The sequence below is a fragment of the Brachyistius frenatus genome, unplaced genomic scaffold (assembly GCF_029030835.1).
Source record: "Brachyistius frenatus isolate BFR_SWC_R1_liver_20210118 unplaced genomic scaffold, ASM2903083v1 Contig_4, whole genome shotgun sequence".
Classification (NCBI taxonomy): domain Eukaryota; kingdom Metazoa; phylum Chordata; class Actinopteri; family Embiotocidae; genus Brachyistius; species Brachyistius frenatus.
This window is the reverse complement of record NW_027210603.1, coordinates 1230556-1252500: the sequence shown is the minus strand read 5'-3', so window position 1 is coordinate 1252500 and position 21945 is coordinate 1230556. Positions and strand designations below refer to the sequence as shown.

At 43.2% G+C, this 21945-nt stretch overlaps 1 protein-coding gene across 1 annotated transcript in view; it reads left to right on the top strand.

Annotated features, from left to right (window-relative positions):
* Window positions 1–20828, top strand: part of LOC138626718 (inositol 1,4,5-trisphosphate-gated calcium channel ITPR1-like) — a 74817-nt gene extending 53989 nt beyond the window's left edge. The window contains exons 43-60 of the mRNA XM_069708591.1: window positions 569–752; window positions 882–1135; window positions 1858–2058; window positions 2144–2254; window positions 2579–2674; window positions 3368–3511; window positions 3647–3754; window positions 3874–4066; window positions 5842–5964; window positions 9107–9282; window positions 10826–10990; window positions 11437–11626; window positions 11723–11815; window positions 13720–13859; window positions 14708–14873; window positions 17653–17813; window positions 18630–18791; window positions 20135–20828. Of these exons, the coding sequence (XP_069564692.1) occupies window positions 569–752; window positions 882–1135; window positions 1858–2058; window positions 2144–2254; window positions 2579–2674; window positions 3368–3511; window positions 3647–3754; window positions 3874–4066; window positions 5842–5964; window positions 9107–9282; window positions 10826–10990; window positions 11437–11626; window positions 11723–11815; window positions 13720–13859; window positions 14708–14873; window positions 17653–17813; window positions 18630–18791; window positions 20135–20221 (2754 nt within the window). The 3' untranslated portion in view covers window positions 20222–20828. The remainder of the gene's footprint in view (window positions 1–568; window positions 753–881; window positions 1136–1857; window positions 2059–2143; window positions 2255–2578; window positions 2675–3367; window positions 3512–3646; window positions 3755–3873; window positions 4067–5841; window positions 5965–9106; window positions 9283–10825; window positions 10991–11436; window positions 11627–11722; window positions 11816–13719; window positions 13860–14707; window positions 14874–17652; window positions 17814–18629; window positions 18792–20134) is intronic.
* Window positions 20829–21945: the final 1117 nt, after the last annotated feature.

Genomic DNA, 21945 nt, shown 5'->3' with positions numbered 1-21945 from the left:
TTGCCCTCCATAACTCATGCTGACTAGAACATAAAAGTGGGTTGAAGTTGTTGATGTTTTCATTATTAGTTCTTTGATTTTCTCTTGTTTTACCTCTAAAATGTAAATAGATATTCAGACTTTTTCATTTCCCAGATGTTCCAAAGTAACATCTTTATATTCCTTGATTTTTGTCCCACCAACAGGCCGAAACCTGAATTTGGAAAATGTTTTTAAAATTGGTAATTTTGTTTGTTGAAATGATTGAAACAATTAATTGATGATTTCACGTGTTACTAGAGTGTTTTTATCCTCTTTCTGTTTGTCAACAAACATTTCAGTAAAGAGACATCTTTTCTTGTAGCTGCTTAAGAAGGCAAGCACGATTTTAAGAAACAAAATATAACAGGGAATATAATAATGTGTCTGTTTCTTGTCTGCTCAGCACAACAGCAGCCTGTTTTTCTTTTCGTTCGAGTTTGTGGAGTTTCAGCTGTCAGTCAAAAGTCAGTCTGACATTTGACTCAGAGCGAACTCTGAACTATACAATCAGTAATCTCGGTCTCCTCTTCTTCTCTCGTGTGTCCAGCGTTCATTCTTTTGTCGTCTGACCGAAGACAAGAAATCAGAAAAGTTCTTCCGGGTCTTTTATGATCGCATGAAGTCGGCGCAGCTGGAGATCAAAGCCACTGTGACGGTAAACACGAGCGACCTGGGAAACCGGAGGAGAGACGAGGACAGCCAGGACAAAGACGTGCCTGTTCGCAAGAAAGGTCAGAGGTCACATGTGGAAGCTGAAATACGGGTTTCAGCTTTGTTTCCAAATCCAGGATATGAAGAGGATTTATGAATTGATTTACGACTGTATCCTCGTTCCCTGTTTTGTGCGTCCGTGTGCGCAGCCAGAGAATCGGCCGTGGTGATGACGGAGGATGTGAAGGAGCAGCTGTTGGAGGCCTCGTCCGCCACCAAGAAGGCCTTCAACTCCTACCGGCGAGAAGCCGACCCCGAGGAACACTTCACCTCCGCCGACGGCCAGCAGAGCTCCGGGGACAAGAACCAGGACGAAGGAGAGATGAGCTTCGTCATTGTTATCATGCAGCCCATCCTTCGCTTCCTCCAGCTGCTCTGTGAGAATCACAACCGAGATCTGCAGGTGCGTCGGACCGAGCGTCAGATGCTTCTCTCGCAGATCGGCCCGACTTCTTTACAACATGAAAATATTCCACTCAGCTTGTAAAGTTCAGATTTCTGTTCGTCAGTCTGAGGATCAGTTCCAGAGAGCAAACAGCTGCATACGTTTTATTGCATTTAAAGCATTTATGAAAACCTGAGAGTGATGCCTGCGTACATTTCACTAGAAAGCTAAACCTGCACAATTTCCTGTTTTTGTGGCGCAAATGTTTTTACATTTTTTTAATATTCAGTGTCTACTAATGACATAATGATATAATTGAGCTGACTGTTGCTTCTTGGTTAATTTTATGGCCAGGGCTCTTTTAAAGATATGAATATCAGTGGCAAAGATAATTCTGTTGTTGCCAGTGAATGTAGGAATATTCTTCTTTTTGATGTTAGGAAAAGCAGTTTATACAAAAACAAACATGATTCTACCAACTGTTCACTTCTATACGATACTTTGCAGAAGAAAGTCAGTTATTTTCATTCATTGCAGAAATAATTGCTAAAGTTAGTTGTGTGCAAAACAAAGGATTTCCAGCACACGGGCATGCAAACAATCTTCAGTTTTAGATGACCTTATCCTTCATTTTTAGTTCTTAAATGAGTTTTTAACGGTTAATTACTTGTCACAGTCACTCAGGGGTCTAACCAGTGTCACTTCTTCTCTGCTAACCACCTCCTCTTTCATCTTCTCAGAACTTCCTCCGCTGTCAGAACAACAAGAACAACTACAACCTCGTGTGTGAGACCCTTCAGTTCTTGGACTGCATCTGTGGCAGCACCACCGGAGGCCTCGGCCTGCTGGGACTGTACATCAACGAGAAGAACGTGGCCCTCATCAACCAAACCCTGGAGAGCCTGACGGAGTACTGCCAAGGCCCCTGCCATGAAAACCAGGTACAAAACGAGACATTACAAACTTTCAGCCTCTTCCGTTATCTGTCTTTTTCTTACATTTTGTTCTCTTCCCTATTTCCTCCAGAACTGCATTGCCACTCATGAGTCTAACGGTATTGATATCATTATTGCCCTGATTCTTAATGACATCAACCCGCTGGGGAAGAAGCGGATGGACCTGGTGTTGGAGCTCAAGGTGAGTGAAACGCAGGATGAAGCCAACTCTCCCCTAAAGACAGGAGCTTTGTGTTCGCTTGTTGCGTCAAAAAATGAGGAGAAAAAAAAAAAAGAAGCTGCAGTAGTTTCCCTTCATAGCAGGATGGAATATCAATAACAGGCTTTAAATGTAAGAGCAGGACATTCATTCATCTGAGCGCGCTGCTCTGCACACACCTGCCAAGACAAACAAGCAAAGAGCGTTTTCCTAAAAGCTGCTGAGTTTCAGTCTGTTTTACTTGGAAAAAAACATATAGAGCTTTAAAGTTCTTATCTTGGAGCTTTCTTTTCTTCTCTGTTTCAGAACAACGCATCCAAGCTGCTGCTCGCCATCATGGAGAGTCGCCATGACAGCGAGAACGCCGAGAGGATCCTGTACAACATGAGGCCTAAAGAGCTGGTGAGGAACTGATGATGTGGATTTTATTCTTCACTGAGATGCTTTTTACACCTGAAACACAACATCAGCTTGTTGGTACCACAGAGTGCTGATATCTGATACTATCATATAAAAGTATGATGGGTTTTTTTGAGGCGTCACAGACCGTTTGCACGTAACAGGAGCAGCCTCGTATGTGAAGAAGGTTTATGTATGCGAGTGATCGCGTAACCTTTGATCTGCGCTCGATTCCTCCTCCTCAAAGACCCGGGTGTGTGGCACACAGCTGGAAATTACATTTTATGAACTGAATTTAAATTATGAAAGCTGAAAGTGAAAATACACAAAGAGTTGAATTTTCTGAGAGGATTTAAAACAGTTTTAATAGCAAATTAACTCAGTATTCAGTTTTAAATTAATAAATTCTATTTCAAATTCATGCGATTCCGTTTCTTGATGCAGTTATTCAAATTAAATGCAAAAAATTCAAAATGATGTGATTAAAATGGATTTTTATTTTTTTAATGCAAATATTCAAATTCAGATATAAATTATTCAAATTCAGTTTCTCCTGACGTGTGTGTGTGTGTGTGTGTGTGTGTGTGTGTGTGTGTGTGTGTGTGTGTGTGTGTGTGTGTGTGTGTGTGTGTGTGTGTGTGTGTGTGTGTGTGTGTGTGTGTGTGTGTGTGTGTGTGTGTGTGTGTGCATGTGCAGGTGGAGGTGATAAAGAAGGCCTATCTGCAGGGAGAGGTAGAGTTTGAGGACACGAAGGAGGAAGAGGAGAACGGAGAAGAGGAAGAACACGATGCTGCTTCGCCCCGAAATGTCGGACACAACATCTATATTCTAGCTCACCAGGTCTGTTGTTTATCCGCACGAGACAGGAACGTTATATAACCCAAAAAAGATCATGAATATCTTTATTCATGCCAGAGTGTGAGATACTGTTTTTGTGTGACAAGCTCACTCGTTGTCTGCGTGTCCTTCATACAGTTGGCGCGCCACAACAAAGAGCTGTCCATGATGTTGAAGCCGGGAGGGGCCAGCGGAGAGGGAGATGAGGCCTTGGAGTTTTATGCCAAACACACTGCTCAGATCGAGGTCATAACACACAACCTTAAAGAAAAAACTCTTTCTTTGCACATACAATTGTCACAAATGAAGCCGTGGGGGCCGACAGAGACCCGCGAAGGTCATCATGTGTGTCTCTGTGTGTGCAGATCGTGCGTCAGGACCGAACCATGGAGGAGATCGTGTTCCCCGTACCCAACATCTGTGAGTTCCTCACCTCCGAGTCCAAGCTGCGGGTCTACTACACCACCGAGAGGGACGAGCAGGGCAGCAAGATCAACGACTTCTTCCTGAGTGCAGAGGACCTCTTCAATGAGATGAACTGGCAGAAGAAACTCAGAGGTGGGATTAAAATGTGTTTTAATTCAAATATAAAGATTGTTTTAATGATACAAAAGCACTTATGTAGGTACAAATAGTAAAACTCTTTAGTCCCGGGGTCTCAAACGCTCCCTCCACCTGTGTCAGTGCAGCAGATGTTTAAACTCCGCCCACACTGAGATACACAGAGATCAGACAGAAACACAACAGAGACTGTGACGCTGAGCTGGAAACAAACACCTGCTCAGAAATTAGGCCAATAACATAAATACAATATTTTCAGCTGGACCGCAACAGACGGGGCGAAGCTATAAAGAGAGTCTGTCACTTGAGTTCAAAAACATGCACATGCTGTGGAATTAAATCTGTTGTGATACAAAATGTGTGTGTTGAGTATCAATTTGTTATTGTTCACATAAAAGAAGCTTGATTCAGTTCAATTCAGTCCTCACCTCTCACCAAATGCATGCTGGGATCGATCCCATTCCCTGCGAGCCCGAACAGGAAGAGGATGTATGGAAAATGGATGTAAGGATGTGCATCAGCAGCTCGACAGCAGCGCTAACGATATCATCGTTCGGGTGCTCGTGTTGTGCATGTGCATGTTTCCGCTGTCTGAAAGCAGACAGGGGCTTTCCACCTTCTTTGAGCCGTGAAACATTTGTACAGTAACCTTATGAATCACAACTGAGCCTGCTCACACACACACACACACACACACACACACACACACACACACACACACACACACACACACACACACACACACACACACACACACACACACACACACACACACACACACACACACACACACACAGACCCCCACACCTACGCACAGTCACACCTCTAATCCACAGACAAGACTGCATACCCACACAAAGCCTTATTTTGTCTCTTGACGGACAGAGAAAAGTCCCCACGTCTGCTTCTCCTTTCCAATAAAACCCGAGCAGACAAAATAGTCTATTAAGAATCAGATTACAGGACTGAAGCAAAGGTCACAGTGACATGTTTCACAGTTTTGTCCTTCGTCTTGACCTTTTTCAACTGTCAGTGTCATCGTTTTCTCACTCTCTCCTCTTGTTCTGAGTTTCTTCTTTGGTTTTCTGTTTTGACACAATGTCCTCGTATTAGTTTATGTCTATTTTCTTACTATTCTGTAGATGATTTATTTATTTCTCTGCTCTCCACTCACCACAACCAGTCAGATCACCACCCACCTCTGATCTGGTTTCTTCCTGTTAAAGGGAGTTTTTCCTTCCTTCTGTTGGAGATTTTTTCTTCCTGTTAAACAGGAGTTTTTTCCTCTCAGCCGCTCACGTGGGAATTGTTAAATTGTTGGATTCCTCTGTATAATCTTGTTAAGTTCTGTTTTAAGGACTTTGCTGTGTTAAGTGCCCTGAAATAGCCAGTTGTGTTGTGATTTGGAGCTATTGAATTGAATCTCAAACATTGCACTTTTAACAGTTAAAGACAGTTGAGACAAAATGCACTGAACATATTCTTAAAAAAAAAAAAAGAAGCCTTATTTATTCTGTAGAAATGTTAAACAGTCAAGGCTTCTCAGATGAGATGATTTGCTGCTTTTGTCAGGTTTACATCATTTTGATTGAGTATTTGGTCCATTTGGATTCTCTGTAAGACAAAACAAAAAATATGTTATTGCAACATGTCATTTTTGGCATCATAAAAGAATTAATCACATAATTAGAAAAATAATTCTGGACACTTAATTGAGTGAAATGTGCAAAATAAATCCTTTTGTCTCGCTGCGTGTCTCGTGTCCTCTCCAGCCCAGCCGGTGCTCTACTGGTGCTCCAGGAACATGTCGGTGTGGAGTAACGTTTCCTTCAACCTGGCGGTGCTCATGAACCTGCTGGTCTGCTTCTTCTACCCTCTGGAGGGCGTCCACGGAGGTCAGTCACATGACGCGTCCACGTATCTCTGACGGCGCTCGCGTCCCCTCGCTCACATTAATGTGAGACTTCCTGTTTCATTAGTTACTGATTTCAGATATTTTACTGTGAAGGAGATATCAGCCGTGTTTCTGAGGAAGCCGCCTGTCACTCATGCTGTTGTCTGATGTTGTCGAGCCGAGTATTATTGGATGTACCGCGCTGCTCTTGCATTCAGACTTCTTCAGAAACCGGGGTCAGAGAGAGGTGACACACCCAGCGGTGCAAAACAGGAAGAACAGTTTGTTTTCAGAAACAAAACACTTTTACTGCATCTTCCAATGTGTACTAACACGCCGTCGGTTGCACAACGTGAATGTAACACATGTTTGTGTGTTGATGAAGTTCTTTTGTACACCAGAAATCAAGTAAAGCAAGTTGTTTTTCCGCGTTTACATCACAGAGGTCATAAGGTTGTGCCCCCCACGGAGGTGGACAACACTTCTCCCAGACATCAGCATTGGCCCACTGATCTCCTTTTTACCTCCGCGCTCAGATCTGCTGATTTGTAATCACCTGATCAGGATTAAGAGCAGAACTTGAGAAGCCCTCTATCTTAATGGACACACTCACGGACACACCGAGGCCCCGAAGCTTTCAGCTCATATTTGACCTGCAGAACTGTGGAGACCAAAGCAAACACAGGAGCAATTTCATTTGCTGTAAACAGAGCTGACGTGGGTATATAAAGAACATAAAAATCATAAAGTATAAGTTATATAGGTCACGCACGTATAAAGCAATCGCTTATTGAACTACATCCGAATCTCTTTCACGCTACATCGACTCATAAAATAACAAAATTTGAGGATTCTCCACAAACGTTTTACAACTTTGTTCACAAAAATAGTTTGGACGCCTTCTAAAATGTAAATAAAAACATAATTCAATGATTTTCAAAGCACGTAAACTGGAAATAGAACAATCAAATGTTGAAACTGAGAAATGTTCTTAATTTTCTAAAAAATGATATACTCATTTTGAAATTGATGGCAGCAACACGTCAAAAGAAAAGTTGGGACAGGAGCATGTTTCCCTTTCAAAACTCCAGCAATTTGTCTCCATAGTTCCCAAGAGTTTACAGAGTGTTGTTAAAACAAGAGGAGATGCAAAACAGTAGTAAACGTGCCCCATCCCAACTTTTTTTTAAACGTGTTGCTTGCATCAAATTCCAAAGAAGCATATATTTTTCATTAAACAATATAAATATCTCAGTTTCAACATTTCATATGTTGTCTTTGTCCTATTTTCAATTAAATATGAGTTTATGTGATTTGTAAATCCTCACATTCTGTTTTCATTTACAATTTACACAGAGTTCCAACATTTTTGTGAGCGGGATTGTAAGATTACATAATCAACTGAGAAGCCAATAAAAACATTCCCAAGAGTTTGCACTACTATCAGTGAACATACATCTCTTTTAAGGTGTTTTGCAACATATGTGGTGCAGTCCTGAAGTATGCCAGATTACAACAAAAAAAATGCTATAATCAAAACTAAGATTCTTCTTTGTGTCACTTTTGTGTGTGAAAAAAAAAAAAAAAAAAAAGGAGTCTTCAACATGAATAAGGTCGACTGAACCTCTGCTCTGTAACTTGATCTGTGTACATCATCACGTGAGACTGCAGCATACCTCCGGCCTGCTTAAACGGGTACTTTCATGGCTTTCGACCTCTGCCTAGTCTGACACACACACACACACACACACACACACACACACACACACACACACACACACACACACACACACACACACACACACACACACACACACACACACACACACACACACACACACACACACACACACACACACACACACACACACACACACACACACATCCAGTGTTTGCTCTCTCTGCTCTCCGTCCTCCTTTGCTGAGGGCTTTAGAATGAGGGTTATAAGAGCAGGAGATCTGGGTCAGTGTGTTCTGCCTGCATGCATGACTGAGTGCTTTTTGATAAATCGTTTTTGGTGAGCATCGCACACACTCCCAACACATTCTTGCACTCCCGCAGTGCATCCTCGCAGCGTTTTTCAGCTGGTGCTTTTCAAGGCGTTTGCACACGGCGACTACAACCGAATAGTAATGAGGGTGCAGAGTTTTTGCGAGTGCACGGCGGCTCCCCCTCTTTCTTCAGTCTGCGACATCACCGGAGCCGTGTGTCGCGTCCTGCTCGCGCCTCATGAATCTTTCAGCCGAGGTATTTTTAGAGATGGCTGTTATGTAAGTGGCACCTGTCATGTGATCTCCACAGGGATTGGGAGGGGGGAGAGAATAACTAGAAGGAGGGAAGGAGACAGAGAGGGACAAGGTGGGAGGAAAGGAAGTTTTGAAGGGAAGGAGAGCTCCCTCAGTTTAGTTTTTTTTACCGCATTTCTCTCAATCCCTGCAGTTCCCTCTTTCTCTTCCTCACCTTGTCGGTCCTCTGAGGTTGATCTATGGCTCCTACAAACATGCACATGTGTTATTCCAGTGTTTTAAAGACAGAGATCAGTGGTCCAGGCAGCAGGAGAAAAGGTGTGGCCCTGCTTTTAGGCCAGTCAAACCTGGTTAAAGATTTTTTAGCCTGAGTGACACGTTGCAACATGAAACTCCTGACTAGGCCACTAATCCTGGATTTACCCCGGGATCAAGACAAGCATCAGGTAGGCTCTCGGGAAAGCTCAGTGCACGCACACACACACACACACACACACACACACACACACACACACACACACACACACACACACACACACACACACACACACACACACACACACACACACACACACACACACACACACACGATGTCATACAGTTTTGGGTGTTATGTAACCGGCTCTCTTTGAGTTCAAAGTCTCACTACGGAGAGAGGAGTCAGCGGCAGCCCGTTAAAAACCCAGACGAGGCCTCGTTTAAGATCCAAACCGCACAGACGTCCCCTCAATTTGTCATTTTATATTACATACGTGTCATTTTTTTCTATGTAACGTGGCTGCCAGATCCTTCAAAATAAAAGTCCTGGTAGCAGTTTTCAAATTTTTCCCCTGTAGCTTCCTTTTGAATTGCACATTTAGTTGCTTTGTGTGTGTATGTGCCTTCATGTTGTGCAGGTATACTGGATCCCCATCTGTCCGCGCTGCTGTGGATGGGAGTCTTGGTGACTCTGGCCATCGTCATCATCATGCCCCAACCGCTGGGCATCCGCGCCCTGGTGATCATCAGCATCCTCCGCCTCATCTTCTCGGTGGGCCTGGAGCCCACGCTCTTCCTGCTGGGCGCTTTCAACGTGAGTGGTCTCGCTTAAAGAGTCGGGCCGGAGGGGCTGTTCCACCGTTTTAATGCGTCTGGCATTATTTAACATAATAAAGTGGAATTTTGTAAAGCCGAAACACCTAGCTGCCCATTTGAATAGTTGATTCAGAGAAAATTTTGCAGCAAATACTATCATTTACCATCATAACAAATTTTTATTAGTTTCAAGCTGAATTGACAGAAAGAAATGCTTGTAAGTTGCTGCCTGAGATTTTTGTTTGTGTTTTTTTTTTCTTTTTCTCTGGATAACCAAAATACCTTTGAAGATTTTTTTTATGGGAACTAGTTCCTAAAGAGGAAATGTAGAGTGCTGACTGTGTAAGAACACCTCATATAAAATTCCTTATCTCCGTTTTATTGGTCTCAAGGCAGGAGCGACTATTTCTGAACCTGTGCAAGTTAAGTCAAAATTACCCTCGTGGCCTGATCCCACTGAGGGCAAGTAAAAAAAAAAAAAAAAAAACATGATTTTTGTTGTTATTTGGCTGAATCATTTAAATCTCTGTTGTGTGGTTTGAGTATTTTCCCCAGAGAGAAGCTAAAAAAAAAAAAAGCACTACTTCTACTGTTTGTACTTTCACGTTCTGAGAAACCTCCACCAAAGCGGTTCCACTTCTCCTTCCAACTCTCACTCACACACACACTCATGCCCACTCTGCAAGCCCAGTCTGTCTGCGGTGTTGTCCACCCCCCACCCCTCCCCCCTCCCTCCCCCCTGGCAGCGCCTGGCTCCAGTATGTGGTGTGAAGTGCGTCACAGGAGCATCGGGAGCGCAGCGCCGCCCCTTCACCCGCCACAGATTCTCTAGCTGTGCTCCTAAACACACACACACACACACACACACACACACACACACACACACACACACACACACACACACACACACACACACACAAAATAAACACATGCCTCCTATGTTTACATTTACACACAAAAGCAGGTTATTTGGACAAATCAGACAGGAAATCAGAGAACATGTCACCATGGACAGCAGTAACCTGGTTACTCTGTAATCTAGTTTACATGCAGCCGCTCAGATGTCTCCTTGTTTTTAATATATTTGAGCCCTTTTTTTTTTTCTTTTTTTTTCTTACAGATTAAATCGTCAGAAACTAAACAGTTTTGTTCTTAGTCCGATTTTTTGTTATCTGTTACAGAAAGGTGCACCGCTACAGTCATGACCTCTCATTTATGCCCCCCTTTATGAACAGATGTGCTCCTTTAGTGCGTCTCCACTCTACCTGCGTTAACCGGGTTTCTGTTAATCCCTCAACCTGATTCAGGAAACCGAGTTTCTTGTTCGGGTGACATTTCAGGAATTAAGTTACAGGTTACATACAAAGTGTGCAAACACACTCAGCGTGTCCTCATTTCGTGAAAAGATCCGCCCCCACCATACTGCCGTCAGCACTCTGTGTCCTCAGTAAAGGTTAATAGTTTTCCAATATTAGAGTGATAAATGATTCATTATTATCCTACTTTGTACTTATTAAAGAGAGTTTTCCTTTATCTCGCAGGTTTGTAATAAAATCATCTTCCTGATAAGCTTTGTCGGGAACAGAGGGACCTTCACGCGAGGCTACAAAGCCATGGTGCTGGACTTTGAGTTCCTCTACCACCTCATCTACACCATCATCTGCTGCCTCGGGGTGTTCGGCCACGTCTTCTTCTACAGTCTGTTGGTGAGAGAAACACGCATAGAGGATTACGTGCTAGGGGTCGGATTAAAGCGTCAAAGGAAGGCAGCAGATTTTAAATAAAAGCATGTGCAAAATGCTTTTTCCCTTTTCTTGAACGTAGCCTGAGCTCTGCATCACGGTGCATTCAAGGCCACATCCTCACGGGAATCAGAAGTTGCCTTATTTGGTGCTGTAATGATACCGTTGTTGTTATTGTCGTTGGGGTGTTAACTGCTGTGTACTGGTGCCTTTGGTCTGTTTTATAACGTGTCTCGCTGAATATGCCAGCACTTCGAGATGTTTTCCATTCACATGAGTTCAAGCCGCTTGTACACAGATGCAGACAGAAAAAAATGCCTCATCATGCATGGAAATATAAAACCCCTTTGTTACTTTCCAGTTATTTATTCCCTCATATTAATCCTGCTCTGTAATGTGTGTTTCTGCAGCTGTTCGACCTGGTCTACAGAGAGGAGACGCTGCTGAACGTCATCAAGAGCGTGACTCGTAACGGACGCTCCATCGTGCTGACCGCCGTGCTCGCTCTCATTTTGGTCTACCTGTTCTCCATCGTGGGCTACATCTTCTTCAAGGACGACTTCATCCTGGAGGTGGACCGGCTCCCCAACACCACCCTGAGTGAGGACTGGCTGCATCTATAAGCCTTAAACTTTCCAGATCTTAAGTCCTGCATGTAGAAAGGACTAGAAAACACTGTGTGTTCTTACTTTGTAGAAAGCGGAGCCAGTCTGGCCGGCGAGTTTCTGTCTGCAGGAATGTGTCGAGAAGGCAGCGGGGAAAACTGCACCACAGAGGCCCCGCAGGAAGGTAACCATATACTGTGACACTGGGGGTCTTCCAATAGGCTGTAAATAGCTCCAATTAAACCTGAATAGTTCCAATTAAACCTGAATTAAACCTGGTTTAAACCTGGTTTAAACTTGAATTAAACCTGATTTAAACTTGAATTAAACCTGATTTAAACCTGGTTTAAACCATAAAATCATAAGTATGTATTTTGCAATCAAACTGGTATGTTAATGTTGAGTTTGGATTTCCTGTTAAAAGTAAATTTATACAGAAAAAGCTCATGTTTGGTGAAATGAGGACTTGAGGAAGATGGTAAATTACTGGGGGGCCTTTAGGGGACTGATCGAAGTAGAAATTTCAAAATAAGATTAAGGTAGAATACAAAATATCAAACCAGGAATTGGTTTGAAGTCACAATCCTCTGCAAAAACTGTGGTATTTTGTCCAGGATAAAGAGTTGTTTCCTTGTTTTCTGCAGTTTTGTTTACACTCATGTGACTCACTCCACCGTCACTTGACTGCCATGTGACCTCATCGACCCTCGTGTGACATTGATTTGTGAGCCTCCCAAACAAGGTTAAATTCCTGGGAACTCCCCACCAGTCGGGCTGTTTGGTGCCATCAAGGATAAAACAGCAAAACAAAGTCTTATTTGCCACAAAAAATACTGTCTTTTATATAATGTTGGATTAAGAATCACAGTCCAGAATATATTCAGAGATAAGGTACATAAACCGGCCCACTTCTGATTTTTTTTTTTTTTTTACATTTTTATCCACAAAGAAGATATAAAAGCTCCTGCAATTCAATAATAACCTGTAACTTAAATATTTAATAATTTGGCAAATAGTAAATTAAACCTTCTTAAGACATGTTGTGCTCCAGTCTGTTAAAGGTTTGACAGTCAGTGTTTCTTAGAACCCGTGTGTCTTCCTTCTCAACATGCCTCCGATGACCTAGAAACTTTTTCTAGTTACATAAACCGTTCAGAAATGTTAATCAATTTCATCTGTCTCGCTCCTCGCAGTCGAGCTAAACAACAACACTTTTGCTTTGACTTTCACACTGCGAGCGAAATCATGAAATCACGATTTCAATGGATCTGAAGTTCAGCAACTAAGTCAAAGATATCTATAATTAAACAAAAGATATGATGTCTTATAGTCATATAGTGACTAAATGGATAAATCTCACACCAACATGGATGTCTAAATATTTATAGTCAATGTAAGTTCATCAAAAAGAGTGTAATAATCTATTTGTGTTGTTTAGTAAAGAAAAAAAATCATATGTTGAACATAAACATCTTAAACACGATAACTACTTCTCCAACACACATAGAATATCATAATACAGTTAATGTACTGTGAGTAAAGTTTAATGGAACATAAAATAGCTCGTCTTATATACAGTCCATTAACTCTTAATGGTTTCTGAAGAAAGATGACATCACGGTGCCCCTTTTTTTCTATAATAATAACCAATAAAGTGCATTTATATGGCAGATAAACTGATTTACAACAATGGTAGTGGACAAGACTCAAACTAGACTATTTATATGAACAATTATTGTACAAATTATCATATATTGTTCTATGTTTTATCATAGCTCACTTTTCATTTCATTTCATTTGAGCAATTTTCTGAAGAGTTACTGTATTATTATGATTTTTTTAAATGTAAATGTTTTGTTTTAATTGCTTTGCATCCTGTTAGTTTATTTATTAATTATCATGAGCTGCAGCTGGTTGCTTTTAATGTTATATAAAGGGAATAAAAAGCAGCTTCTGGAGGCCCTGATTGGTCGGTTGTACCTCTTAGATAAAATATTATGGTCTAAATTGATCCAATGTTGTAAATATACTGTAGTTATTGTACTTGGATTAAGCAATTTACTTTAGTTGTATTTTCTGCTCCTTCAGGTTTTGAGGACGACGCTGAAGAGGAGAGCGACATGGAGCGGACCTGCGACTCGTTACTGATGTGCATCGTGACTGTGCTGAGTCACGGTTTGAGGAGCGGAGGGGGTGTCGGGGATGTTCTCCGTAAACCCTCCAAAGAGGTACATGCAACCGTGATCAGGTTTTTGTGTGTGTGTGTGTGTGTGTGTGTGTGTGTGTGTGTGTGTGTGTGTGTGTGTGTGTGTGTGTGCGTGCGTGCGTGCGTGCGCGCGCGCGTGTGTGTGTGTGTGCGTGTGTGTGTGTGTGTCAGCTGCAGCTGCAGCGCCAGTCATGTGACCTAGCCGTGAGCCCGTCCTGCCCTCAACTTGTTTTTATTTCACAACTCACAGCTGCACCTCCTCCGCCTCCTCCTTAGAAAATGAAACCTCAAAAATAGATTTCTACCGAATTCAGGCGGGACCTGTAATGATGTAAAAAAAAAGGAGGATGTGGGCGTCTTCCGGGTGTTTTCACAACTTCGGTGCGACTCAGGTCAAAGACGGAAAAATAGCAGTCAAATAGTTTCATGACACGGGAGGCACATTATCTCTTTAAAGCCAGCTCGTCTTAATTAAGTGCTAACAGGCTGCTCACTACTGCAGGCTGGTTGACAGCATCCAGGGAGAAGCTCGTCCCATTACTGTAGAGAGGGTTAAGTAAAAAATGGGACTCTGATCGGCGCGCTGGAGGCCGGCTGCGTCGTGCTGACCGGCTTTCCGTCGTCTCCGTTACCAGAGCATCTGGCAGGTTGTTCCCGTGGCCCCGCGAGGACCGAGGTTAACCCGGTTTCAAACATCATCCCCTGCAACACCTGTTTGTGTCGAGGCCAGCCTTTTGGCTCAGACGTTTAAATGGGGCCAACGCTCCTTAAGTTTACTCTCTGTTGTCCAAATAAAGGCAATAATCACAGAGATGTGTTCATGTTTAAAGAGAATTCACATTCAACCACGCGTTTTGTTTTGTTACGCAGGAGCCGCTGTTTGCAGCCAGAGTGATTTACGACCTGCTCTTCTTCTTCATGGTCATCATCATCGTCCTCAACCTCATCTTCGGTGTGATCATCGACACCTTCGCCGACCTGAGGAGTGAAAAACAGAAGAAGGAGGAAGTCCTGAAGACCACCTGCTTCATCTGCGGTGAGACTGCTCAGCTCCGACGTGGCTCCGCCCACCTGTCGCTCACAGCTCCAGAGTTGTGAATACAGTTTGGTAACTCGGCTCGTGTTGATCCGTGTTCAGACCAAACACAAATTGCTCCCACGGAGAGATGACATACAAAGTCAACGCAAAGACGCGAATGTCAGCGAATTTGTGTCCTCGCAAGTTGTAAATAATTAACTTCGCGCTAGCGGCGGTGCACACGAGGCAAATATTGGCTTCGCGTTGGGTCTGGACACACAGCTAGCGTTTGTACAGTCACTCTGAAGGGCGGACCAATCAGAAAGCGATGTCGGTGGTTAACCGCGTTTGTACCGCCCCTCCTTCGCTGTGATTGGACGGCTGGTGACGGTGACGAGCGCAGAACCTTCAGCGTTCAGCGCAGAATAAACGCTCAGCACCTCGTCAAGCTGCTGCCGTTCATTAAAACAATTTAATAGATATTCTGTGCTCAGGAATAAACGCTTTGGTGGACACGAGCCGTGGGAGTGTCGCCCGGTTTTGCCGCATTCTGATTGGTTAAAATGAACCCGAGGTCTTCTCCCAATAGGATGGAACAACTGTGAATGATTCTCTATGACGGGTACACAGACCCGTATATTCACGTCGTGAAACTGGGTCTGGTAGCTCAGCTCAGCTGTTACGTGATTGGTTGAAGGTTTCCTCATGGTGGACTTCGTGCGGTTACAGTTACAGTTTTCCCTGCTGGGACAGTTTTTTTCTTCCAAGAATTCAGCAGCTTGAGCTGGAATATTGTCCTCAGAGGATTCATGGGAAACAGACCTCAAACTTTCCAGGGATTGGATGACTGGTCAGACTGCGCTCTCTGCGTTTCAAACACCGGGACTCTTCCACCGTCGATCTAAAGTTGATTTACTCCCTAATTCCTCTCTGAGAACATTCAACTTTTATTCGCATGTATTTGTGGTTTCTGGTGTGTAAAGGTGTTTGGTAGTTCGTGGCCGTTCCTCTTCGTCTCTTCCTCCCCCTTCTTCTTCGCTTTGTCGTTGTTCCAGAGAAGGCTGAGTCATGAGGGCTTCCTGCCACTGCCTCCATAATTCATGTCTGTCTCACACGCACACACAGTTTCTCCCACTCACTCGCTCGCTCACCTAATTTCCTTACCGTATATTTTGTGCATCTCCGATGAATGCCCAAGCTTTTGCATGTCCTTATATGTGTATTATAGGTGTCAGTACTTGCTGCCCAGTGTGTGTGTGTGTGTGTGTGTGTGTGTGTGTGTGTGCGTGTGCGTGTGCGTGTGCGTGTGTGTTTTTGCCCCAAGCAGTACATGCTGCATGTGAGTGTGCGTGTCGGGTCAGGCTCTCGGGACAAATGGTAAACATATGGAAGGAGAACAGCATTATGTCACCCAGGCAGCCATCGGCTCTGACTCACTCATGTTAAATAAGGCCAGGCCACAGGGGGGGCGCTGTCTCTATGGTTTCCAGGAGGACCACGAGAGAACCGGAGACGAGGAGTTGATCGCCGCAGGAATTAAGCGTCTCGACGTCAGATAGCTCGGTTTTATAATCTTATCGATCTCGTATTAGTTTTTAAATCTGTTAGAGCTCTGATTTATGTCATGAACTTCCTGCACAGCTGAAGGTTTTTTGTGCGACAAATGTCATCCTCCATCTTTAATTTAATGTTTAACATGCGGCCGATTGAATGTTTTAAAATGTTTTTTCTTCTCTCTCTTGTTTCTGGATTCCTGAACATCATCGTTTACCATTAAAGAGCATCTGTGTGTTGGTTTAACTTACCTACCGTTGGTGTCCTTGAGTCGGCCTCTGGAGGTTTATTTTTATTTTTTTTATCTCATTCGTGGTCTCCATTATATGTCCAATCAAAAGATGTGTGTTTAAGCCCTGTTAGCGACGCTTTGCAAAAACAAACAGTCAATCTGTGTTCAAAAGAGACGACTTATTGGTTCGTCACGGCCATCGTGATGCACACCGAGAATCACAATATTCATATTGTGGGACTGGATTTGTTCCGATCCGTGTGACATGGAGGCTGATTCTATAGAACAACAGAATATTTGTGAATGAAACTCATTTTACACAAGCGATTTCCTTAGAAAATCATCTTTTAAAATACTGCACTCCTCTTCTTTAACGTCACTTTTAATTTTTTTATGCTCTTATTTCTGAACTACAGCAGCACATTAAGTATAAACTATAGTTTAATGGTTAAGTTTGACCTTTAAACGCATCACTGCTGCTCTCCTCTTTTCAGGACTTTCATCTCTTTCAAGGACAAAACTCTGACTGTGCTCATTCTGTCATGGTTTACTGAACCGGAGCTTTAACGAACACTTTAATGCTGATGGACTCAGGGGTTTTTTTTTTTTCTCCACAACCTGCTTCATACTGTAAAACTTCTGTTATCTGCTACTTGTTACCCACATTGTCTCGTCTTCCTGCCAGTTTTTTACGTCGTTGCTTTGTTTTTTTATGTCACATACAGCAGAAGTTTCTGTTCACTGTGCTTATGAAGTTAACTGATGAATAAAAACTCTTCTTGGTGCTTTTTTAAACATTATCCTCACCGAGCTTTCAGTGGCTGCTTCATTCTGATTGTTGAGGTTGACGTTGGGCACGATCCTGAATGTAACTGACATTATCTACTTTTTTAGTCTCATTTATGCTGCATTGACTTGAAAAATTTACATGGTGGATTTTAAAACAGAAATTAGTCAATTACGAGTTGTCTTCTTGGTTTCATACCATAAATTTGTTTTTGTTTGTTTCAGGTCTGGAGCGCGACAAGTTCGACAACAAGACGGTGACCTTCGAGGAGCACATCAAAGAGGAGCACAACATGTGGCACTACCTGTTCTTCATCGTGCTGGTGAAAGTCAAAGACTCCACCGAGTACACGGGACCCGAGAGCTACGTGGCCGAGATGATCAAGGTAAACAGAAAGACGGATGCTCCCTTTAAACACACATCCAGCTCATCGAGAGACTGAATTTAACTGTCAGAGCTGAAGTGATGGTCTGCAGGAAATGACTGAGCTGCGGCGGCATTACAGAGAATATACAGTTGATGTTTTTCAGCAGAAAAAGAGAACGTTTGGTTAACCACCGGAGTTTCTTCACTGCCTGAGGATTAACGTGTCTTCTCCTTATGTTCATGATTTTCAAAATCGTTCTGTGGAATTGTGACGCTCTGACCGCTGACGCTCACTCAGTCCTGAACTAACAAGCAGCGATGCATGCTTTTCTCTTTGTGTCACGTTTTTTGGGTAACTGATTAACCCAGAATTTGAGTCACACTTGTAAACACTGGGCAGTCACACACACACACACACACACACACACACACACACACACACACACACACACACACACACACACACACACACACACCCATACCTCGGTGCATCAATCGGTTCCTGTTTGCTAATCTTAACTGATAGACCTGACAGTCATGCCCGTTCAGTGAAACAACAACAAGCCGGGCAGACAAACAGGAAGTCGGTGGAGCAAGAGAAACAAGCCAGCCGTAGTCTAACTGTAAAACTGATCTGAGCCTGATAAGAACTCTTTGATCAGTTCTCTGGGATTTTCAACACAGAGCCATTTGGACTCAGTCCGAGGTCATTCACCCCCTATTGTTAACTTGTGCAACAGTATTTCTGTGTGAACCCGTTCCTCCGAACACAACAACAGCCAGTATTTTTCTTTTTTCCCATTTACAAATCTACATTCGCACTTGTTAACCGCAGGAGCACAACCTGGACTGGTTCCCCCGGATGCGAGCCATGTCTCTGGTGAGCAGCGACGCGGAGGGCGAGCAGAATGAAATCAGAAACCTGCAGGAGAAGCTGGAATCCACCATGAGGCTGGTGGCCAACCTGTCCGGGCAACTGACGGAGCTCAAGGAGCAGGTATGTTACGGGACAGGAAGTCACGCACCAACCTTTGATTTAGTTTCAGTAGGCTGTGTGGATTTATGTGTCTGGCGTCAATCCGAAGGGAATCTTTTCCAGACCTGCTCTAATATTTCAATTTAACCCGGCATTGAGCGCTACATGGGCTGAAACTCTTCCACCTGCAACTACATTTCGAAAAAATGGCACCAAGCAACCTCACTGGCAGCTGATTGGTCCGTCCTTCAGAGTGGCAGCAATAATGCAAACAGGGTTTCCAGACTATCACAGCGAAGGAACCTGTAGCTGGGAGCAACAGTCTGGAAACCCCGCCTGACTTTGAAAAAATGCACAGCAACAGTTTCCACCACATTTGAAGTTATTGGGATTGTTTAGTGTATTTTTTACGTTTCAACTGTTCACGTTTTTTTTTTGGTCGCATTATTAGCACACTATCCGCCTTTGAAGGCCCGAAGTAATAATTTGATTTATTGAAAAATGCTTCTTTTTTTTTAAGCTTTATTATTATTATTTTTTTTTCACTTTATTAATCCCCGAGGGGAAATTTCTTCGCTACAGCAGGGGGGCTCTCAGGGGGGCTCTCAGGGGGGAGCTGCTGCAACAGGCGCCAGGTAACCTGACCTGAGGTGCATGTTTTTGGATGATGGGAGGAAGCCGGAGAACCCGGAGAGAACCCACGCAAGCACAGGGAGAACATGCAAACTCCGCACAGAAAGGCCCAGGACCGGATTCGAACCCCGAACCTTTTTGCTGTGAGGCGACAATGCTAACCACTGCACCACCGTGCTGCCCTACACAAAACATACAACATAATAGAACATGCGGTTGGTCTCCTGTGAATCCATTCAGATGTTACAATGATGGAAACACATGCCAGTTCATCCATTAAGGAATCATATCCAATCTGTCTGCATGCTAAATATGAAGCTAACGCTAGCAGCCTAGCATCAAGACTCGGGGCCGAGGACTCCAGCAGCACCCTTCAAGTTCACTAATTAACATGTTGTGTAGCTGTTGTTTAATCTGTGCAAACATTGAAGTGTTCAAAATGTCAGTTTGTGTTTTTCACGGGGTCGGGCTACTTCCTGGCAGGAACAGTAACCTCCTGTAATCAAGTCTCCGTCTGTCACACGACACCTGTTGAACCGCTGCCTGCCGTTTTACATCCTGCATTGTTTCCAAACACGTTTATTTCTTGGCTTTGTCTGCAGATTGCTGACAAAACTGGCATCAGTAATGCATCATATCCACCACGTGTGCATAATAAAACAAAAAAATGTGCAGTAAGGTGATGAGAATCCAGGACTGATGTGGACGCCGGTGTGTTTGTGTCTCTGCAGATGACCGAACAGAGGAAGCAGAAGCAGCGAATCGGACTCCTCGGTCATCCCCCTCACATGAACGTCAACCCCCAGCAGCCCGCCTGAGGGCCGCTGGGGGCCACTTTTACTCGTGCCTGACCCCCACATGTGTTCTGCGTCTGTGTGTCGAAGTGAAAGTGATCCGGGCCGGCGGTTTGGACGTGTTTGTGTTTGTGTTTGTGTGGAGTGTGCGTGAAGTTCCTCGGGGAGCTGAGGAGCCAGTCCTGTAAGTTTAGGAGGAGAAAACACACTGACTCGAGCTTTAACTACCCAGAATGCCTTCTGCCTCGGACAGCATGCCAAAGTTCAGCCTCTGTTCCTCAGAGACGGTTTTTCCCTTTCAAGTGGCCTTGAATGGAGGTTTTTAATCCTCCGGTGTTTCACCAGCGAACTCGGGTCACGTGGAATTTGAAGCTTTTTTTTTTTTTTTTTTTTTTTTTTTTTTTTTTTTTTTTTTTTTTTTTTTTTTTTTTTTTTTTTTTTTTTAACAACAGTTCTTCTTCTCTGACAGCAATAGAAACGCTACATTCAATAATATGCAAAATAAGATTGAACTATTTTTGGGAAACTTTATTTACTTTTATATTTGAAAAATGACCACAAACACCTGTAAACAACCCTGAAGTGGACTCTTCCAAAGTTTCTTAATTATGTTATAAAAACCTACACAGTGTTTTGTTTTTGTTTTATCTTGAGGGCATGAGTTCGTAATCGCTTTGAGAATTCTTTGCAATCTCATATTGAGGTCCTTCTTGTTCTAGGGAAGTTCCGATAAGCAAAACCTTTGAGAAAAAATTGAAGCTTTCTGCCAAGATAAAGAATTTCTGACCCGTTAAAACCCTTTTCTGGAACTTTTATTTTGAGAAATGAACCACATGAACTCGCTGGAGCAAATCATGTGACTGCTTCACTCTGACGCCGGGTCCACGTTGTGTTCAGTAACACAAGGAAACAAACCTGCATCTCCAAACTGAAAGGACTTTGGGAGCAACGTTATATTAGCTTTATTATTATTATTATTTGATACGTCTGCACTGAGTTATTTAATCTTTCTTTAATCCATTTAGTCTGAAGCACTGAGTCGTTCTGTAGCACACAAATTCCTTCTTTTTTTTGTTTTTGGTTTGTAAAACACCCACAAGAAAATGTGTTTGTGTTTGTGTGTGTGTGTGTGTGTGTGTGTGTGTGTGTGTGTGTGTGTGTGTGTGTGTGTGTGTGTGTGTGTGTGAGAGAGAGAGAGAGAGAGAGAGAGAGAGAGAGAGAGAGAGAGAGATGTTATTTGGAGTGCTGCTTGACCAAACTAAATTTTCATACTAAATGATGGTTTGTGTCTGAACTGTACATTCCATTCTTGGAGTCTATTTAAATAAATAAGTGTGTAAAAATAATCTGTCGGTAAAAACAGTGTCTGCAGCTGCAAAGCAGTCGAGAGGAGGAGCAGAACGAATGTGACACTAATGGGGAGGAAGATTTGGTATTTCCCCTCGACGCGGCCATTAAGTTTACTTTAATACTTCAGTGTGTTTGAGAAAATGTCGGGGTTTTTTTTATTCGGTGGTCGTTGTTCTGGCGTTCTGCAGACAGAGATGGACGAAGTTTGAGAATCACCAGCAGATAAATCTTATCTGTTGCCCTCTACAAATGAGGAAGTGCACTTATCTTGCATGAGGATATACGTTGTGTGTATACAAGTGTTGCATATTTTCATGCCTGCGTGTTCGACAAAAGCCACAGCCGGAGGTGTTATTTGTTTGGGTTGTTCATCGTGTTCTTTTAAATGCTAATATCTC